Source organism: Amborella trichopoda, chromosome 3 (genome assembly GCF_054954075.1).
Source record: "Amborella trichopoda isolate Santa Cruz 75 chromosome 3, AtrichopodaSantaCruz75HAP2 v2.0, whole genome shotgun sequence".
NCBI lineage: Eukaryota > Viridiplantae > Streptophyta > Magnoliopsida > Amborellales > Amborellaceae > Amborella > Amborella trichopoda.
Window position 1 is genome coordinate 6,032,867 of NC_142338.1, and position 19,247 is coordinate 6,052,113.

At 37.1% G+C, this 19,247-nt stretch overlaps 1 protein-coding gene across 6 annotated transcripts in view; it reads right to left on the reverse strand.

Moving 5' to 3' along the window:
• The window catches only part of NRPA1 (nuclear RNA polymerase A1), a 75,990-nt gene that overhangs the window by 15,617 nt on the left and 41,126 nt on the right, over window positions 1-19,247 (reverse strand). For 5 of the 6 annotated variants that reach the window (XR_016052851.1, XR_016052852.1, XM_020670661.2 and 2 more), the window contains 8 exons: window positions 16,426-16,613; window positions 15,882-16,175; window positions 4,294-4,382; window positions 3,002-3,149; window positions 2,663-2,881; window positions 1,390-1,656; window positions 1,137-1,278; window positions 307-512 (listed from right to left, as the gene is read on the reverse strand). Coding sequence is in view for 4 of the 6 variants with exons in the window: in XM_020670661.2 (XP_020526320.1) it covers window positions 307-512; window positions 1,137-1,278; window positions 1,390-1,656; window positions 2,663-2,881; window positions 3,002-3,149; window positions 4,294-4,382; window positions 15,882-16,175; window positions 16,426-16,613 (1,553 nt within the window). In the remaining 2 variants the exon portion in view is untranslated. Of the gene's footprint in view, window positions 1-306; window positions 513-1,136; window positions 1,279-1,389; window positions 1,657-2,662; window positions 2,882-3,001; window positions 3,150-4,293; window positions 4,383-15,881; window positions 16,176-16,425; window positions 16,614-17,006; window positions 17,461-19,247 lie in introns of those variants that run through there. The other variant, XM_088863078.1, reaches the window with a different exon arrangement.

Genomic DNA, 19,247 nt, shown 5'->3' on the forward strand with positions numbered 1-19,247 from the left:
GTTGCATTCTCATTTTGGATGTAAACTTTGCGCAGTTATCAATTTTGGATGAAACATTAACAACGAAACATTTTAAGATGCAATAATTACAAAAACAGTATCAAACCCAAAATATTAACTACTCTCGTCACTTCAGCCTCCACAAACCAACCAGTAAATAGGAAAGGCTGAAAGAAATTCAAGTGCGACCATCAAACAATAGCAAATTCTTTGCATATTTAAGTTATCATGAAGATCATGCAAATGAAGTTATGTTAACTCACAAGTTTACAAATAAGAACAAGATAAGCGAGTTAAAGAACTTACTAGACCACCTTTTGCACCAGATGATGTCATCAAAGAAAGGCAGTTACTAGGAAAAGATTTTGACAGTCCTTCAGGGAATAAGCTATTGTTAACTTCAGAAGTCAGACGATTGAGGGCACTTGACATCATTCTGTCCAACCGAGCTATCGCAGATTCTCCTTTACCACGCACCAGTTTCTCAATCGCTGCTTGCATTCTTATAGGATCTGCAAAAGCAATCACTTAATACTCAGGACCACATTATTCTAGAGAGCCCAAATCGTACGAGGACCCCAGAAAACCATGTCCATGTTTCTTTAATCAATGATATTCAAGCATACACCAGTAGTATTGTTGGTGAGAAAGATAACAGCATTGCAATTTATGACCATACATCGAAACAGGTCCAGGTCATCAATATATCCAAAACCTCTTCTGCCCCTTTCCGCAAGCATCGTGATCTCAACTGTCTTAGGCTTTCACAATTTTGAGCAACCCAGCAACTAAATCAGCGTACAAATAGGCTTATGGCTAAAATCATTTTAAAAAAACAAATTTAAGAAAACATCACATGCAAAATAAAGATGGAACGGAATTTACAAAGAGAGCACCAAGTGTCCTCCAGGTGCCTTTTTTTTTAATGTTAACTTGGGATCTCGGTAGGAACAGAACTCTAGGCATTAGTTGTGGCACCATGCCACCTGACCGACCAGGTCGAGAGGATATTTGTGTCCTCTAGGTGCATATTGTTCAGAGTGTATTGATGAAATATACAGTACAAAGGAAAAGCAAGAAAATGACATTATGTAAGCGAGTAATACACAATTGTAAAATCCACATAGCATACTAACCCATCTCAGCATCCTTTGCACCAATGAACCAAGAATGGACATGATCGCCAATGGTTTCACTTTCATCTAATTTTCTTCTTCTATCCATCTCTGCGCATTGCCTCACCAGAAGATCATCAACACCGCAGGTAAACCCATGCATCTAAAAATCAGCAGCCTCAGTAAGTATATTCATTTTCCTTTATGTAAAATGCACATTTTCGATTTCCAATATATATTATAAATTCATTGGCGATAGTTCTGAAAGACTAACCTGCAAATATGCAGTAAACAATCGAGTAAATACCGAGAACAAACGGCCTGCTGCACTTGCACCATACAACTCGTGGACAGCATGAACCAAACCAAATTTCCCAAACTGTGCCTTGTCAATGACACCATGGACAAGCTCATTCTTGTGAACCAAAACCTTGTACTCTCCATTCTTTTTCCCAAAGTACCCTGCTGGGATCCGTCCTGCTCTTTTCACAGTAAATGGTGGCTGGCCCCTCGTGACATGGTCCAAAATTGTGCTAATAACCTGAATGTTATGCAAACAATTAAAAAGTACGTGTCATACAGAAGGAGATGAGCTTTGTGGCAGAAAATAAGTAAAATACCACATGCATATGCTTATTTTTTATTTTTATACAAAACAGTGAAAAGAGAAGCAACGTTTTAGCTCATCACGCCACAATCATGTTATGCAGCTACAGTTCAGCATCTTAAAGTGAAACCGAATCCAATATGACTGGCTGCACAATCACATAATCCAGTTGTTTTCTTTTTGGTTCTCCATATAGTGTAGCCATTGGGGTATCAATTAGCCCCTAAGTTCACAAACCTCCCAGTAAAAAAAACCAATAGAAAGAAGTATGCATGCATGCTTCCCATATTTTTGGCCGACGATTCTTTTTTCCCCAAATCATACTTTCTTCAAGTTTTGTCAACTGCCAAGGAACCTCCAATAACCGTTACCTTCTAAAGGCTGAAAAGCAGTATCTTAGGCACCCAGTTATATTTTCTTCTTAGTTCGTATGATATAATCGTCAAATTATTATGGTTCATGACCAATCAAAATGGGAACTTATAAATGGTCTGAATCATCATGTGAATGTAAAGTAAAACAGTCATGAATGAACACAGTTATGTAACAGGTATTCAGATGTTCTTTTTTCTTCCTTTTATTTCAACATCGACATCGTTCTTTCTTTTTTTATTTTTCTCCAATAGATTTTATGTTCACCTGAATGTTCCCTTTTTTGTATAGCTTCTAAAATTTTCAAAGTAAAAATGTAAATGAACAACATGAGGTCTTCCCATTGAAGAGGTCATTTGACTGATACACTTTACTTATTAAGTCAGATCAAGGGGCATCATAGCTAACCTAACAAAATTTGATAAAAAAAAGACAGAAGTACTACATATAAAGCCAAAAGTACTCTACATATATATATATATAGAAAGAGAGACACATATATTTCTTTTAGATCTAGTAAATATTGAATAGAAGAGGATAATATATTTTAAAAAAAGGCAAAGCAAACCTGTTTTCCAGTCCACAAGGGCTTTGGTTTCCAAATTGCAGGGAGCAGGGGACGTATTTCCTCATCAGACTTCACCAAACTTATTTTTTTACTAAGATTACCATGTTTGAAATCTGGAGCTACAGTGGACACACATGCAGAGTAAAGAAGGTGATGATATTCCTCCTGAGTTAGGAACGTGTCTTTCTTTGTAAGAAGCACTGCACTTACGATGTGATCCTGTTAAGTGAATAACTCAGTTAATAATGCCGATCCAGGGGAGATTAGATTGCATTATTAGTGATAACAAATAATAATAACAACAACAATCCAGCCTAGAAAAGAATAACAAATTTAAACCTGAATCAAGCCTCTTATTGGTTCACCACTTGTTGGTACTATGTATTGCTCGTTGGCATTTACAATGTTGTATGCTTCGGCTCGAGCTATTTCATCTTGTGGGAAGTGTACATTCATTTCATCACCGTCAAAATCAGCATTATATGAGCTGCATAAATCGCATATCTCGATACTAAGTCACATTTTATATACACCTACATATAGATACAGGTGTGGGTGCACATGCATGCGCAAACACAAATGCACGCGCAAACACAAATGCACATCCACTGAATTTATACACAGTATGCACAAAAGTATGTCTTGCATGTTCATACGTATATGCATGTCCGAATGTCTTTGACTGACTATGCAGATTGTTGCAGATTCACGACCATTAATGCTCAGTCAACAACAAGTAAAGGCATGCGAGTATTTAATTAAAGACAAAAGAAGCTGCTGGAGAAGGTTTTCTTAAGGTGACATTGTAATGGAAGACGAGAAAGATTGCACTAGGTCCCAGCACTGGAGGAGGTCATGAGATTATAAAATTCTGGTGTTTTAACACAGATAGAGAAGAAAATAGTGTCACAGTCCCAACTGTGCAACTTCTAATGGAAAAAGAGGACAAGGTTCTTGGGAAAGCTCAATCAAGCGTCATAATCAATGACAGTTGGGATTCTAAACAACCTGATGCATGCATGTTTATACTTGTAGAGTTTGTACATAAAATGGATATCCCAATCATGAAAAAATATATCCCTTCCCAAGGAGGAATAAAAATTCTGCTACACTGAGAAGCCAAGTGCCCATTAAGAATGCTGCTCGTGTGAGAAAGGCTATAGTAAGAAATTTTGGTCCAATCTAGGACCAGGTCTAGTGAGCAAATTCCAGAGGATTACAGTCAAATCAAACAACAAGGAATGCAATAACTAGATATATGCAAATGGTGGTAGCCTCGAGCAAGGGGCAAGTGTAAAGGCGGAAAGATGTTTTCCAGGGGCCTCATTCTGGGTAGTAATCGGCTATGCAAAGGGAACAAATCAAGAACTGGTCTACCAAACCAAAATTAAGGGAGTGGACAATAATGAGTAAAAGATGATACTGGGTAAAAAATCAAAGAACGGAGTTAAAAAAGTCAGATGTTTCAAAAAACTCAGGTTTTAAATGGAGACTTGCTAACTGTGGGCAGGAGGGTACTCTATACGGGGTCAGTTGTTTTATTTCTTATCATCTCTGCAGCTTACAAAGCTGTATGACTTATCATCAACTACAAAATAAAACAAAACAACTAGAATATCAAAATTTGATACCTGCAATTTGCATAATGCATACGGAGTGTCTTCTCCCCCTTCAATATGCGAGCAACATGTGCCATCATGCTCGGCTTGTGAAGCGTAGGCTGCCAACACGAAATATCAGGGGACAATAGTTTGGCCAAAAATCTCAGTGATAGGCACTACAAAGAATGGCATGCCAAACAACATTGAATAAGGCATAGAAAGGTTCCAAAGATGAGGGTGGCATCCGCTGGGCATAAGGAAAAAATGAAAATTTATTGACAATTGTGCATGGGTATTATGGAAATGAGTCACACAATATGGGAATCTGAAATCCAGGGCAGCAGAACATTCAGTAAAATATGGACTACTCACAACCATAAATGTCATTGTAGTTGCAAAGCCCCAAAATTAGCAGTCACTGAAGAGGAATGAACTCCTTGTAATCTTAAATTTTTTTCATTTATAAGCATGACATAAAACAACATCACAGTATTGTTCAATAAATATCAGGACAACACCAGCCATTACTATATAACACAATTGAAGAATGCCGGCAACCTAGTGTTGATTCCTAGGTACATTGACACTTGGCCAAAAAGGAAATTCCTAGAACGACAAGCTTTTTATTTGAATGTACACTTTAAAAACTCCATACTAGAAAAGTTACAATAAAATAACACATCTCAATTTAAACCCGATAAACCCGAGGCATCATTGTGCATCTATGGTTATTAGATCTTCTGTCATCCTCTCAAGAATCACTCATTAGAACATCACAAGTACTAATCTTACATACAATGGGCCAGGCTGCCCTCGGCCCATTGCTAGCCCTATTCGACACATGGTTCACTTTTTGAGTGGGCCAATTCCCTTTGGAACACGTGTACTGTCTTTCTGGGAACTCCTTCCACAAATGTTGTTAAGAAGAGCCCCTCTTTCCTTTGGCTGGCCTGGCTCCATTGTGGGATCTGAATAATTCTCCAGGTGAGTTTAGGTTTTAAAGGAGGAGGAGCAATTTCATATGTTCATCTTTATTTTTTATTTTAATATTTCTTTTATTTCAATATTTATGGTTTTGGGGTTCCATAACTATGCAGTTTCTGGCAACCAAGGATTCCCTTCTCCTGATGTTGTTCCCACTTAAGGTAGATTACGTGTAGACTGGGGACCCAGCACATACCTGAATTTCAGTCCAGATTACTATCGACTTGGGCAGTTCACAAGCCAGCCCTGCATAGCCACATACTCGGGCCCAGCCAAGCTCGATTGCATAAATGGGCTAGCCTAGGCTAGGGCTCCGGGCTTCACTGCCACGCCTAACCTATTGCCATCCCTAATTCTAGAAGCTTGAGTTCCACCTTAGAAAAGTGCTAGTTTTTGGAGGGCTCAAGTCCCTGATCTCATTCATGTTACTCATAATTGGTCAGGGGCATAATGGTAATTTTGTATACTGATGTACCCTATTATTGTATTTATAATTCATGTTCATAGTAAGGGACATATAATTAATTTGTACCCTTATCTAACCCTCAATTAATTAGGGTTCGAACCAATATATAGTTCATGTTCATCGTAAGGGACAAATAATTAATGTGTACCTTATCTAACCCTCAATAAATTAGGGTTAGAATCAATATAAATATATATCTTTGAGTGGAGCCTCTCACTCATGAAGGAACTAGCGGTCATGTTACTTATCTTTTAGCTTCCTCTTCATCCATCTCTACCAGTACCACAACTTGTTCTTCTCTCTCAAGTATTCAAGGTGATATTTTAACATGGTATCAACACCAGCTTCAATAATTAATGTGGCCCATTGACCAAAGACATCAAGATCTCCCTTTTATCTCATTTCTTTGTCCATCAGTATTTAGACGATCACTTATTGTTAATATTGGTGTGAAACCCTGAATATGTCCCCATAACCAGGATTTCCAGATCTCTCTTAACCTTAAATCTCTTCTACTATCTAAATCTCTTCTTTACCTAAAATCCCTTCTATTCCTTTGGCATGAAATCCTATGCATAGAACCCTAGATCTTTCTTAACATTAAATTTCATCTTCTCTCTAAATCTCTTCTTTACCTTAATTTCTTTATTTTAACATGAACAGTAAACCTTAGTACTATTCATGTGAACTACTATTCATGTGAACAGTAAACCCTAGTTATTTCTCACATGAACTGTAAAATCTGAGTTACAGTTCATATTTAAACAATAAATTCCTTCTCCTTTCAAAAAAGAAAAACTTATTTTTCATTACCTTCTAGCCATTATCTCGCAAGGGATATTCTACTCTGCATAATGTTCCTTGCCCAAAACTTACCATCAAACTTTATTTTTTTCAATTTCATTGTATGGAAAAAAGTTATGAATTCCTTTCATCAGAAGCCTACACTTGATGGGTCATTCTGATAGATCATGCAAGGCACCAACACAGTTCATCAACAAACTAGAAGTGAGTACAGAAGGAAAGACAGAAAAAGTAGTAACCTTTAACCTTGAATATGATGATTGGCTTGTCAAGGATCAAGGATAAATTGGGTGGACTAATTCTACATTGTCAGAAGATATATTAGCACAAGTGGTAAACATAGACACTGCTGTAAAATTGTGGAAGGAATTACAGTGACTCATAAACCCAGCAATCTCAGGCTAGTCTAATGCACATGAGATAGGAACTTTGCAAAAAGGAAGATGAATCTATATATAGGTATCTGGCAATAATCAAAGGAAAGAGTGATCAACTTGCTAAGATTCAATGTCTCGTGAGTGACACTGACAAAGTGTACATGGCATTGAAGGTCTTGGAGATCAACATGAGAATTTTGTTACTAGTGTTACCTCAAGACCGCCATATCCACTTTTGCAGAATTATATCATTTCTTCTTCAGTATGAGACCATGTTCTTAAATAAAAGAACAGCAGAAGCAATCAAGCGTATATTCTTATGATGTTATGTCTACCAACAACAATTATTCATCTCCTGGGAATGGGTTTTGTGGAGGTAGAGGCAGAGGAAGAAATGATAGAGGACAAGGAGGTTGTGGTAGAGGCAGATTTTACAAAAAATACTATTGGGCGAGGAATCCTACCTCCACCTAACAACAATAAAAATGGGAGTTTCAGTCATGGGAATAGTATTATAGTGTGTCAAATATGTGGAAGGCATTACTAGTCGGTTGTCCATTGCTATAATGGCTATGATGGAAACCCAGGACCACAATATGGAAGCAACCAACATGTTGCTCTAAATATATCCAGTGGAAAGGAAAGCCACTGGAAAACAAAGAAAAAACTTACTCAGGAAAAAAAATGCTGAAAAGTAGGCTATTCGCCCTTTCTATCCTTTCGTTATGGGTCACTCTAATTTTTATTCTTCAGTATTTCCTTGCCTCCTTGGGCTTTCCAATTCCAATTCCTATCACCGTGGCTGCTGGCGATCACGATGATAGGGATCAGGTGCCTGGTGAAGCAGAATTCCATTTATAGGGCTTTGAGTAATGAAAGTGGAGTTCATCATGTTGGATGTCAACTGGCTGCATTGAATACATCTATGGAGAATCACTCCATTACATCTCCATTTGAAGCTGCATGGATCTTTCATAGTGGAACAACTAACCATTTGAGAAGAATTAAGAAATGTTCTCTTCCATTGTCCCTCACTTAGGTAGCGGGTCTATTATAATTGGAGATCGTTCCTCGCACCACATTACACATCTTGGGAATGTCCACATTCCGTCTTCTAAAGGTCCTATATATCTCAAAAAAAATTTCTTGTCCCTAATTTCAAACTCAATCTTATTTGCCTCACAATAGGCTGGAGAAAATCATATCTTCTTTGTATTTCCTCACAATTATGTTTTATAGAAGGATCAACTATAGGTGACCCACATTCACTAGAAATTCATATAGTTGATGAGTCGAAGAAGTTCCAAACTCTGGTTGTGTCTTGTCGTGTCAATAAGGATGCCAATGTATGACATCATAGATTGGGCCATTGTAGTATAGAGTCTTTAAATAAGTTGTGTAAACAAGAACTTGCTTCCTCCAATATTGATTGTCCTACGGAGTTTATTAGTTATGGTTGTCAACTAGGAAAACATGTCAAGTTGCCATTTGTTTCTAACAATAAAGTAGCTCTTTATCCCTTGGAGTTGGGTCCAAATGACTTGGAACCAACCCGAGGCAGGGTCAGGTCTAGACCAGGGTTGGGCTTGGGTCCAAGTTAGACCTAGTAAGGTCGAGTCCATGTCAACCCCAACTCAGACTTCTTGCCACCCATACACAGAGGTGCTACTTTTTCAAATTAAATTCCTAAAAAATAGCACCTACACAAAGGTGCTAGTTGGGATAGGGCTTGGACGATGATGATGGTGATGATGATTTAAATTAATCTAATAAAGCAAAAAGAAGACAAAAGACAAATCTTCAACAATAGTACATTTTATATATAATATTTTCTTCTTGGTCATAGCGTAATGATATCATGACATGATTATTCATAATGTTTTATCATCATTTTTATTTTTCATGGAAAGAGTTTCCGATTGTATTTATTACTATGTTGGCATTATGCAATGCATACATCAATTTGTGCTTTGATGCATATGCAAGACAATTTATTAACATTGTCTGGCAGCATAGTTTCAAAAAGCACTAGACGGCACCCAGGCGGCCATGGGGGTCTAGGCCGCCCAGCGCATAGGCGGCCGCCTAAGCGGGCACCCAAAACCTGGGCGACCCAGTTGAAAAAAAAAACTGATGAGTGATGATTGATAATGATTAATCCATAAGAATTTTGATAATCGATAATACCATAATCCATAAGAATTTTGATAATCCATAAGACCATAATCTCAGTTTAAAAAAAAGATAGAAGTCAAGAAGAACATTTTGATAATCCATAAGACCATAATCCATATTTCCATACAATGCTAAAACAGTAAAACCATACAAGCATACACTGACAGTTTGATACATTGTAGACTGTACACACAAAAGTTACATAGTAGAACTAGAAACTAGAAACTAGAAACTAAAAATAAGAAAAAGCAAATATAAAGAAATTCAAAAAATATACAGTTTAGGACACAATAGTCAACACTCAACACAACAGTCAACAGTCAACAGTCAACACTCAGCACCAAGTGTCTTCAGTCATCATCATCATCATCAGAAGGCATAGGGTAAGCTTCATCATATGCATTAAAATCAAGACCATCATCATCAGAGTCATCAACCTCTTCAATATAACACTCGTCCTCCTCTGTTTCTTTGAATCTGCCGCTTCATCCTCTTCTTCTACCTCCCTCTTACTAGTATGTGCAGATCCTAGGAGTCTTGGCTGCTCCACCCTTTTCTATCTTTTTGTGCTTCTCTGAACTCAAATATTGTATAATTTCCTCCCTGGTAGGCTCAGGAACATTTTTACATGGGGTAACATCCCCTTTAAATACCGGCAAGCTGTTTTTTACACCGATAAAAGCCCCCATTAGTATCTTTTCCACAATAATTACATTTAATATAATATTTTTCATTCGGATTCGGGTTATAACCATACTTCCAACCTGGATCACCACTTCTAAAAGAACCTGGAGAAGATATCCCGTGTTTTCTGGTTCTTTTAAATTCAGAAGTTATCTAATCTCATTCCGAATAGCTTCAGGAACCCTTTTACAAGAAGCAACATTCCCTTTAATACCAACAAGGTGTTTCTTGAATCGGTTAATACCCCCATTGGTATCTTTTTCACAAAAATTACACCTTATACAATTTTTATCGTTTGGTTTTGGGTTATAGCCATGCTTCCAACTCAGATCACTTCTTGTAAAAGTAGAAAAAATAGATCTATTCAAATGACAAGAATTTTGTTCATCTTTTTGCTTTACAAAACTCATATATTGCTTAATCTCCTTTCCGATAGCTTCAGGAACATTTTTACAAAGGGCAACAGCCCCTTTAATACCGGTAAGATGTTTCTTAAACCGGTTTATGCCCCCTTTCATATCTTTTTAACATCATTTGGATTCGGGTTATATCCATATTTCCACCCGGATCTCCACTTCGACTAGATCCTGAAGAAGGCATCTCAAAATAAAACAAGAAATTTAAAAAATAAATTTTTGGACTTACTTTGATTGCTCGAACTCAAAACTCCCACCTTTGAGATATTTTCTGGTGCTAAAATAATAAAAAACGCCCTCTAATAGGATTATAAAACTCCAAAACTAAATCAAATCTACCTGGGTGATGTTTGGATCCGTTTTCCATAACTTTGAGAAACACTTTGATCCAATGAAAGTCACAAAATTTAGTTTTTTTTCTCTTTAAAATAGGCTTGGGTTTAGGTTTGAAATGAACCTAAAACCCATCCTTCAAACCCTTTATATTTAAAAAAAAATCAATGCAAAGAAAAACAATATTTTGCCCCTAGGCGGGGCGCTAGGCGGTTTCCATACCGCTTAGGCGGCCGCCTAGGGACTGCCGCCCAGTTTGGCCACCTAGGCCTGAGCGATTCGCCCAGACCTTCAGGACCGCCTAGGCACTGGGCGGTCCGCGTTTTTGAACGTTGTCTAGCAGTGAGCACAATTTTCTACCAGACTACAGGCAACTCATTGAGCATTCAAACCCTAAAGATATTCAAACCCTAAAACTATAGTTAACAATGTTGACATTGAATCAAGAAGGGAAAAAAAAAAAAGCAAATTCTAACAAATTCCTCAAAATGTTCCGTGACCATTTCAAAGAGTCCCCTAACTACGTTTTTGGTCAGGGGAACGTGTGTTCAAGGAGGTCTATGAGCACCAAATCAAATACCCAAGGGAGTCTTGTCATTGGATGCAACTCGAGGGAATTAGGGCCCTAGTATTATATATTGTAGTATATATATGCCTTGTGCAAGGCAACTAATTTTCTTGTCCATCCTTGTGTATTTCTTGTACCTCTTCCCTCTTTCTTGTGTAGTTTAAGATTACACATTTACAAATGTATGACAGTATTAGTTTGTTTTGATCCTTCATTTATTCTTGTGTATTTCTTGTATCTCCTCCCTCTTTGTTGTGTAGTTTAAGATTATACATTTGCACATGTATTATTTTGTTTTGATCCTTCATTTATTCAAGGTGATACAAACTTGTGGAAGACCATGCAGGCTTGTCTGGCAAGCTTTTTTTATTCAATGTACAAAATGGCATCAAAACATTATGTATTTGGGAAGATTTTGCACCCACTTTATGCACTATGTTTTCTCCCTTCCATTGGGCGTAACAAAAACTATTTTTTCTTTAGTATTAGCTCCACAATCCTCACTCGTGTCATCATCATCCAAGCCTTATCTCAATTATTTGGGGTAAGCTAATAGTCATTCATGTGGGTTTCACTAAATTTGGGTGTGTCATTTTAGAGAATTGATTGTGCTTATATGAAATGTAATTACATAGTTACTTACAAGACGGCAGATGAAGTGGAAGTTGCCAATGTCAATGTCTCTGATTCTGAATTGTTAAAATATCTCCTGGAATACTTGATAGAGAAGAACACGTTGTGGTGCAAGTAGAATGGATGGAGAGGAAGCCTAAAGATGAGTAATATGACCCCTATGCCGTTCATGAGTGAGATGCTGCACTCAAAGACATGTATTTACATTCTTTCTAACCCTAATTAATTGAGGGTTAGATAAAGAGTACAAATAAATCTAGAAATTACATATTTGTCGTTTATAATAAACATGAACTATAAGATACAAGAACAAGTTACAACACTATACAAAATTACCAATATACCCCTGACTAAAGTTGACTAACACTCCCCCTCAAGTTGCATGTGCTTTAACTACAACTTGTACTTCAAATATTGATTTGATTACCATTTTGTAAATATGTCTGCTATTTGATCTTTTGTGCCCACGAATCTAACTTCAATTTCTTTGGCTTCAATCCATTCCTGAATGAAATGATAAATAATTTGATTATGGCTAGATCTATCATGGAATGCTGGATTTGTTGCCAAGGCTAAGGCATTCTTGTTGTTGCAAAACATTGTGGATTTTTTAATTTTCATACCGAATGTGCGCATCATACATCGGGTTCAAAACATCTTCGATAAAATACTTCCTAATGCCCGAAATTCAGCTTCAGCACATGACTTGGCTACTGTCTTCAGTTTCTTATTTCTTAGTGATATCAAGTTTTTTCCAAGGTAAGCACGAAATCCATGGACTGAACTTCTTGAATTTGGGTCTCCAGCACAATCAGCATTTGAATATCCCATTCTTGATTCAATTTGGAGATTCTTCACACCGTTTTTATGATAGACTATTCCATGGCTCACTATTCCTTTAATGTATCTGATTATTCTCTTTAAGGCTTCTATATGAGATAAAGTGGGCATATGCATAAATTGACATACATGATTTACTGCTTATGATATATCTGGCTGTGTTAGTGTGAGATACTGTAAAGCCCCTGTAATACTCTTGTACTTCTCTTGTTCTCATACTTCTCCTGTTCTCTTAACAATTGCCCTTCATCCCGCTCAATCTGTTATTCATGGCAACATTCTTGAAGGCTTACATTTCTTCATATAAATTTTTCATAACAAATCTAAAACATACTTTTGTTGAGATAGCGTAATTTCATCGGAGTCTCGATCTACCTCTGTCCCAAGGTAATACCTTGATTCTCAAAAATCTTTTCATTTGGAATTTAGCATTAAGAAAACTCTTTTTTAAAAAAAAAACTCTTAACATCAGCAATCAACACATATGAAGAACACTACTTGTAATTATAATATCATCAACATACAAAAGCACAAAAGTACAAAAGCACATATAGTATCGTCAACATACAGAAGCACAACTATGATACCTGTGTCACTTCAATTTACCTACATACTCACTTGAATTTGCTTCACTAAATCCTAGTGATTGCTCCGTGTAAACCTCCTCTCTTAACTCCCTATGAAGACACACATTTTTTACATCCAGCTGATAAAGTGGGCAATCATAGGCCAATCTAATGATAAAATAATGCATACTATCACAATCTTAACAACTGGATTGAAGATTTTTTCATAATCGAGTCGCTGTTGTTGATTAAAGCTTTTAGCTACCAACCTTGTCTTGAATCTCTGTATACTTCCATCTCATTTGTATTTCACCTTATAGAGCCATTTGCAGCCTACCACAATTTTATCTTCTGGTCTTTGAACAATAACCCATGTATTGTTGACTTACATGGCCTTGATTACTCTTGCATAGCTTCAATCCACCTCTCATCTTTTGTTGCCGCTTAAGTATGTTAATGGCTCTCTGATTTTAAAGATCTCAATCGAGAGTACTTGATATTCATGAGTGAAACCTCCATAGCTTACCTATCTTTCAATACGATGTTTAATGCAAGTCGACCTCCTCAATAAAGTGGCCTCAACATCTGCATCAACTACAATGCTTAACATGGTTCGATTCAGATGCTTTATGGGCTGTTTTTTATATTCATTTGCTGGTCTTTCTGACGTGGTCGCTTGCTGCCCCATCTTACCTCTTCTTTTGTACACAATAACTTCACATGGATCATTTTGTACTGAGCCCCTACTTTGGCCTGTTTGCTGGTCATTTTTGAAGAACAACATAAAGTCTTCTCCTGGATTACAAGGAACAATGTCTTCATCATCTCCACCTTTTTTAACATTGTCTTCAACAAAATTCTTCATCTGATGTGGTCATATGAGGAGTGGTTTACTGTCATTCTTGAATTTGTTTCTTGCCTTTAGACACAGATTTTCTTCTGCAATATCATTCTTTGGAGGAGTAATCATTTTCAAATCTAATGTTACATGTCTAGAAATAAAAATTCTTTTCTTTAGGGGTAGGAACATATATGGCCTTTATGATCATCTAAGTATCCCACAAAACTTCATGTTCCTGCCTTAGGATCAAGTTTATTTCAAAGGCTACTGTCAATATCGGCAACACCACCATCCATAACTGCTCACGATAAAATAGTCAGAAGCTCTTCCATGTAGTGTTAAGGCATGGAGATTTCCATACAATACATCAATTGGAAGTCTATTTATCAAGAAGGTAGCTGAATGGAAAGCTCAGGTCCATAAATACCTTGAAATTCCACTAGAAAATATAAGAGACAATCCAACTCATTTGAATATTTTCTGCCACTCCATTTGCTGTGGAGTATAAGGGCCGGATATCTGTTTCTGGATTCCATTGTCTATTAGATATTTTTAAGACATTTGAGATGTGAACAACCATGAATTACAAATTTTGTTTATGGAAGTGCTTTTCAACAATTCCTCCATCACTATGAAAGTACAAAATTTGCTTATGGAAGTGCTTTTCAACAAACAACTTGAAGCATCTATATATATCAAACACATGAGATTTTATTAAGAAACCAAATCCATGTATATCCAGAGAAGTCATCAACAATATCACATAATAGAGGAAATGGGAATGAGAAGCAGTTGGCATTGGGCCCACCCATCAGGTCGGATTGGATCCAGGTCTAGAAATAAATAAATAAATTTGTATTATAAAATATACAGTTAGTATTATTTCGCTTGTATAGTTATATATTTGATACTTATATATACCGGGTCAACAATGGACAGTCTTGGCCTTATTGGAAATACCGGTGCAGGTGGAGGCCCTACTCTAATATTCGATGTCAGGGACATTTGGAGTTTGATCTACCAACCCAATAGGCTACAGCCAGACCCAGACCCAACCCCCGCAGTCCAACACCTGGACCCGGACCTCTATGCAAATACAAGCATGTCTTAGTGCCTCTAGGCGCATAAAACACCAAAAGTGCATAGGACCACCTTGCACTTCTGACTACTAGCACATAACTATTACACACACAACCTAGAACCGACCATTATGGAGATGTTTTCAATGTGAAAGTAAAAAATCGGCGAGACACAAGTGATAGATATACCATAAAGTATAAATACAACAAAGGTGCTACTCCTATGGTGAAAAGGGGTCACCATCTTTCGGACACAATGCTATAATGAGATCCTAAATGCAACTCATCACCAACTCCCAATGTGGTTCTTAATCTTTTTTATTTGTTTTTTTGGGAGTTAGCTCCCAAGATGAAGGTTTGCTTTCCAAATCAAAATCTCGGTGTTGATAAGGTGATTGCAATTAAGTAAGAAAATGAAGCCATTGTTCAACATTTAGCAATCAGAACTATCCAATTTTACCAGGGTCGAATAGGAAATAACATTGCGCCATACATGTCAATCACTGGCTCCCAAAACCCTCACGTGTAGTTTTTTCTATTGGAGAAGCAGCTATCATAACATTGTGTTTGACGCTAATGTAATAAAGGCATTGTAGCATGTAGCTAGGGACAACTGAAGCTATAAATGTGATGTACGAGAAGTAATTGGTTAAATAAAATATGAATCCAGTCGTATAGACAGTAATAGCAAGGACACCCTTCCTATATCCTAGAACAAAGCATGTCACATCATGATGCAGAAATTAATTCAAACAAAAACAAATAGTAAGGAATACTACTAGGCTCCACGACTTCAATACAATTACATTCCATAAAATAGTCAAGTCTGAAAACAGAAAACTACGGTCTTACCTGTCGATTCACAAGCACAATGTCTCCATCTTGTATGTGCCGATAGACAACCTTGCCTTCAAAGTTTGAGTTGAAACCCTTTCCAGAAACATCAGTAGAAACGGCTCCAGGAGTTGAAAGCAACTTTTTAGCAATAGAATTACGCCGATTTTCATTTTTATATTTTGAGTCGTTCAGATTATCAGCCAAATTAGTATTTCCCTGTTCATCATGATAAAGTGTGGCACCAGGATGAATTTCAGGCCCATTGAGCACAGCCTGCCTCAGCCTCTCAGCATTCCAGGGAGTCACTTTCTGCACAGATAGGGGTAAGGCATCAAAATAACATGTAACTGAATACAACAAATCAAAGTTTTTACACATTCTAGCTATAAATACCATTAGCACGTATTCATCCATGCCATGAAAAACAAATAATAAACATGAGCACCAAATAACATGATAAAAAAGACACAAAAAGCACACCAACTCCAAGACAACAGCCAATAAAACTGTCCCATTTATAGTAAGTTGTATCACCTATCCCATAAGGAATTATACTGACCTCAGGATATGTCAATTTCTTTGCAAAATAAGGAGGGATGCCAATCTCATTCACTGCCAAAAACGGATCTGGAGAAATGACAGATCGGCAAGCAAAATTAACCCTTTTGCCCATCATATTTTGTCGGAAGAGCCCCTCTTTCTTTTCCAATAACTGACGTATTCCAGACTCCAACTCACCTTTTTTACCTATACAAGAATAGAAAAGAAATAACCACAAAATGAATGCCTATGATGAATAAACTGGTGTCAATAAAAGAAAGATGCAGTTGGCATACGGATGCATCCGTAGCTGTAGAGCTAAGGTGCACCTTCAAATTTTATCATGGTATATAATTTTGATGTAAAATGTTCTTAGGATTATCTCAAAATCTATTTTTATATCTAATTATAAAATTTTAAATTTCAAAATTGGTTAAAATCAAGTAGATCTATAAACACATGAAAATCTTGAAAACGGACGGTGTAGATAATATGTTGTAAAATGCACTATTTCTGAGACTTAAAATCTTTTTATTTTTCATGGTCATACATCTCGATGTCGAGATGATCAATCAAAGGGTTTTTCAACATTAAAATTACCTTTTCCGATGGATTTTTGAGGTGCATCCGTAGTTCTACATTATAAGGTTGCATCCTTATATAAACTTTTTCCATAAAAGAATACTATCGAATAATCCACCTAAAAGCAATGCACCACCTACAAGACAATCTTGTAAAGCATTTCTCATGGGAAAGGAAAGTCATTTCACAAAGTAAGCAGCCAGTTCACCAAGTTAAGATGCCATTGACAAGAATGCATGAAGATACACGTACCTTAGTTAGTAGCCAGACTTCCTAAAAAAAAAATTGACAACTGTAGGAAGATGTGGCTTTCAAAAGCATTTTGATTTGAGCAATTTATCTGCCGTGTACTCCTAGGGCCGTCTTCCAATATAAAAAGTGCATTCTCATTCATGTTATCACTTCTATGCATTTGTCCTTGAAATGTATAACATCCACATCATCTGGACGCTTGGAGCACCCTTTCAACGGTCTAAGATTAAATCTAGGTCAATGTGAGGGTTATAAATTTATATAGTTTTCTATATTTTAGTTTTATTTATAGATTCAATTCACATGAAATTAGAAAGTAGTGGCAATGTAGAATTCCAGGCTATAAAATCAAAAAAAATCTCTTTCTTTCTATTGATTACTAGAAATTCTACCTACAGGTGGCACAAGTATAATAAATTCAGCTTACTACAATCTAGGATCTTTATAATCTTAATGCCAAAAATGAACTTTATTCAACTGAATACAATACCGAGACTTTAGGAAGCAAAATAAGACACTAAACCTAAATTAAATAAGGGAAAACTTACTGACTTTTGCCCAGGGTTACCCCTTCTAGGGCTTAGCACACCCCACACCCCATCACCTGACCAATGGCGCACTTAAAATTCTGGATCCTGCTGAACAATCAAATCTAAACTAGGAAGCACCCCTAGGACACCCTTGCTGAATTTTCTTAGACATAAAGAGCAAAAATAGGGTTTTTCACTAAGAAGACCCCCTTAGAAACTGCAGCATGCCACAAAAGCAACTCCCCTAACCTAGGGCTGGGCATGCCCCTCTTTTACTCTCTTCTAAAATTTGGGCATGCCACCCCAGACACTTATGGGGGGTGGCATGCCTCCAAGGAAGTGAGAGAAATGAGAGAGAGAGAGAGAGAGAGATCAGAGGTGTAGAACAAAGGGGAGAACCCCCCTATTTATAGACCCCTAGGGCCAAAAGTGTCCTAGTCAAATTAGAAGTTCAACTTATCTAAAATTATTCACGTGATCTGTGAGGTGAGAGAGAAATTTAATCTGAGTCATCCGTCTTCAAGATCAGCCATCATGATCTATAGTAAATCTTTAGGGACCTTATCCCCTGAGATTTGAACCATATCCAGTTGTAAACCATTGAAAACTTTGACCAAACAAAACTTATCCTTCAAAACATAGTTGTTGGAGACGATTCTGAATCCATATCGTTTTAGGAATCAGTATTGCTGAACCGCAACAAGCTAGAAGATTCCTATTTCGGAATCAAAGTATGTCCAAGAAGACCCAAATCAAAGTCTATGAGTTACAGATTCCAAAGAAAAAGCACAAGGTGGCTGCCGGCCCCTTGTCAGAAGTGAGGAGTTGTTGGCTAACAAATTCTTCCTCATGCATTGGCCCTAGTACATAGGAACAGGTAGTGAGCCGCTAAAGGGGTAACTGCAAAGGTGTTGAGCCTAATTCAAACCCACCCGTAGTCACTATGTTGGGGGATGAGACGGGAACAACGAGCCCATGCGTCAATTATCCTATGTAGCTTGGTCACCGAGTTCAGCCATTTGGGAGAGTTTGTATTCCGACCAAAGAATCCGTCGTGGCTTATGGAGGTATCACGGTAAACAACATTTCTATTTTATAAGAATCGAGATTCGACCAAAGTGCAACTGACATTCCTATTCTATGAAATCGCGTTTTCCTACCTATTTCGAGATCCCTTCATTTATGAAATCGAGATTCCAACATCTTTGAAATTGAGATTCCAAGGCATTTCGAATCAAGATTCACCATTTTCGAATTGAGATTTAACCCAAATTGGAATCAAGAATCATAGCAAATTAAATTTGAGTTTCTCCATCTAACAATTGAGATCTACAACCCCTTTATAATCAAGCATCAAGCAAACACATGGATCGACAGTAACATATTCAAATGTTAGTGGAAGATTACATATTGCACATAATTAATTAAAAATAACACTCATGGCCAGAGATTATAGAGATTTTGACAATAATGATAG